We start from the raw sequence: 2,605 nt of genomic DNA, 5'->3' as shown, positions 1-2,605 counted from the left end.
AACAAAAAAAAAAAAAAAAAAAAAAAAAAGACAGATTTAGACAAGGTTGGGACAGTATCCTACCACTCAATTGTTTATTGCGCGTATGAGCACAAAAGGTTTAGACAGCGTTGGGACATTATCCTACCACTCAATTCTTTACTTCCATTGCTTCCAAATAAAATGTTACGACCACAACTTTAGGATAGAAAAATTATACGATACAAAAATAAATACAATTTTCGAAAGCAAAATTTTACATTAGACGAGTTTCGTTTAGAAATGTCGATGGTTCATGGCAAGGATACGAAAAGCTTCTTTACCCATTTCCGTGCCTCTTGTTTCAATTTCTGAAATTTTTTTTCTCTATTTTTATGAGAATCAAGTTGTAAAGAAATCTCTCGTCTTCTCAACCTCTCTCCTGTTTAGGGCAGGTCTCTATGTAACCCAGGTTAAACAAAAAAAATCAAATTTCCTACACTAATTTCACGATGGAAGCACGTTGATCAATGGATTCACTGCACTTAACACTGTAAATGTCTCTAATTCTTATATAAGACTCATCGTATATGGACACAATAGAGAGAATCTTGAGTATCATTAGGCATCTTACCTGCCAAACTCGATAATATTATAAAAACAAATGTCCTGTTGTTCACAAAACGCCATACATATCAACTAAAAGGAGGTGCATATTGATTCAAGATTTTGATATCAATTCCTTCTCCTCCAAGTTGAAACCATGAAATTCAAGTTCACAGTTAGAAACTCTTATATGAAAGAACCTGATTTTCAAGCACATTTATAAACTAAGAACCAAACCCTTTGCTCAAAGATAACCCACAACAAATCAAAAGATTCATGGAATACACTAACCCAATAATTAATGTTGTTCATCAAACAGATTGATCTTCAGCATTGTTTAATATGAATCTTTAAAGCAAGCACAAGCACAATGAATTGAAACACCCGAATTAAAGGAAAAGTGGAATTTCTTATACTTAACCACAAACATAATCAAACCACAAGTCGGCACGATGCTATTGAATACATAACATATTTGGTAGAAGCAACAAGGTACACAAATATAATTCAGGCTAAGTGTTGGTTGAGATACATAATAATTGCACACAATTTATTACAAATCCGCACACTAAAGCAAAGCATACATACCCTTTAGAGTTCCAATATGGTCAGCTACTGATGGAACACATAAATCATTCACTTCACTTCACTTATCTCCAAACAGATACCCTAGCGATGAATCACCACCAGGAACAGATTTGACCTTGGTTGATGGGCGATCCTGAGAATTTTCAAGAAATCATCTTTAAATCCCATGATTTGAAATCTCAAGAACAAAGTAGAGAGGGGGTTTACCGTGATGAAGTTGCCCGAGTTTTGGCCATGAGCTCGGGGATAATTGTTGGAGGCAGCTTGTTTTGGAGAGGGGGAAGGGTTGTTTTGGTCATCAGGGTTGATATCAATTCCATAAGGAGGAGGAAGAACCACTTTTGAGACTTGAGGCTTTCTGGGTTCATCGTCGTTTCCAAAAAGATACCCCAACGAGCTTCTTCCACCGCCATAGCTTCCACCTCTGCTCATGATCTGATCTGAACCAAAACCAAAATTGGCAACCAAGGAAAGTTCAAACCCTAATTTTGGTTGTTTATATATATATATATATATATATATGATGATGATGATCCCTATCAGTGTGAAGTCTGTGTATATATTTATAGATTTATATTTATGTGATTTGGGCTTTCTTCTTTTGTAGTTGTTGTGGTTGATATGATGTCTAGTTGAGTGGTCTATTCACTGTTCAAATTGCTATGCACTTGTCTTGTTTTTTTTTTTTTAATAAATTTTTCTTTTATACTGTCACTTGTTCTTGGAAAACTTCGCTCGAGCGAGTGTATATGCCCCGTGTCACGTGAAAATGATCTTTAACCTAGATCTTCTCTGGGTCAGAGATTAAAAGTTTGAATTTTTTTTTCCGTAATACAAACTAGATTTAGAGGGGATTGATAACAATTGATTTGTTTTTTATATGAATGAGTGGGTTTATAATTTGTTTAAGAGTGTAATTAGTGGATTAATTTGTTATTTGGAATTCAACAACGTGACAAAACACTCATGATAGTTATGTAGAAATAATAATTTAAAAATAGTTAGTTAAAGATAATGTAACTATTCGTAATAATTTTATATTGATAATGAAAAAATCTGTAATTAAGGCATGTTGGTTATGCTATTGGTTCAATAAAAAAGAGAGTAAAACCCCACCAACTTGAACTAGCCTTTAAAATTAAGAGAAAGTACCATCCGTGACCTTTAATTTTTGGTTGTTGGTTGCACTCAAAACATACCAAATGATCTAGCCTCTCTTTTAAAACACAAAACACTCGAGCATGAGATCTTACATTGGTTGCAGAGGAGAACGAAAATTTCTTATAAGGGTGTGAAAACATCTCCCTAATAGAGGAGTTTTAAAACCGTGAGGTTGACGACGATACGTAATAGGTCAAAATGAACAATATTAACTAGAGGTAGGCTTGAACTAGATAAAACTTCAACAACATACCGATGGAAGATTTGAAATTCTGACATCTGGGTCAAGTGG

The 2,605-nt window shown here is 34.3% G+C and overlaps 1 protein-coding gene across 1 annotated transcript; it reads right to left on the bottom strand.

Annotated features, from left to right (window-relative positions):
• Window positions 1-953: 953 nt before the first annotated feature.
• On the bottom strand, window positions 954-1,709 carry LOC111446889 (protein SPIRAL1-like 5). Its single transcript, XM_023085808.1, has 2 exons — window positions 1,360-1,709; window positions 954-1,285 (listed from the first exon to the last, which is right to left on the bottom strand). Exons 1-2 carry the CDS (start codon window positions 1,582-1,584, stop codon window positions 1,211-1,213), a joined length of 300 nt encoding a protein of 99 aa, XP_022941576.1. The 5' UTR covers window positions 1,585-1,709; the 3' UTR covers window positions 954-1,210.
• Window positions 1,710-2,605: the final 896 nt, after the last annotated feature.

This window comes from Cucurbita moschata, unplaced genomic scaffold (genome assembly GCF_002738365.1).
Source record: "Cucurbita moschata cultivar Rifu unplaced genomic scaffold, Cmos_1.0 Cmo_Scf00009, whole genome shotgun sequence".
Lineage (NCBI taxonomy): Eukaryota > Viridiplantae > Streptophyta > Magnoliopsida > Cucurbitales > Cucurbitaceae > Cucurbita > Cucurbita moschata.
The sequence above is the reverse complement of the archived record's forward strand: the minus strand, read 5'-3'. Positions and strand labels throughout refer to the sequence as shown.

Coding starts and splice junctions, on each gene's coding strand:
- LOC111446889 (XM_023085808.1), bottom strand. CDS start 1,584: ATGAGCAGAGGTGGAAGCTATGGCGGTGGAAGAAGCTCGTTGGGGTAT. Junction 1,286..1,359: donor ACTCGGGCAACTTCATCACG/GTAAACCCCCTC, acceptor GAAAATTCTCAG/GATCGCCCATCAACCAAGGT.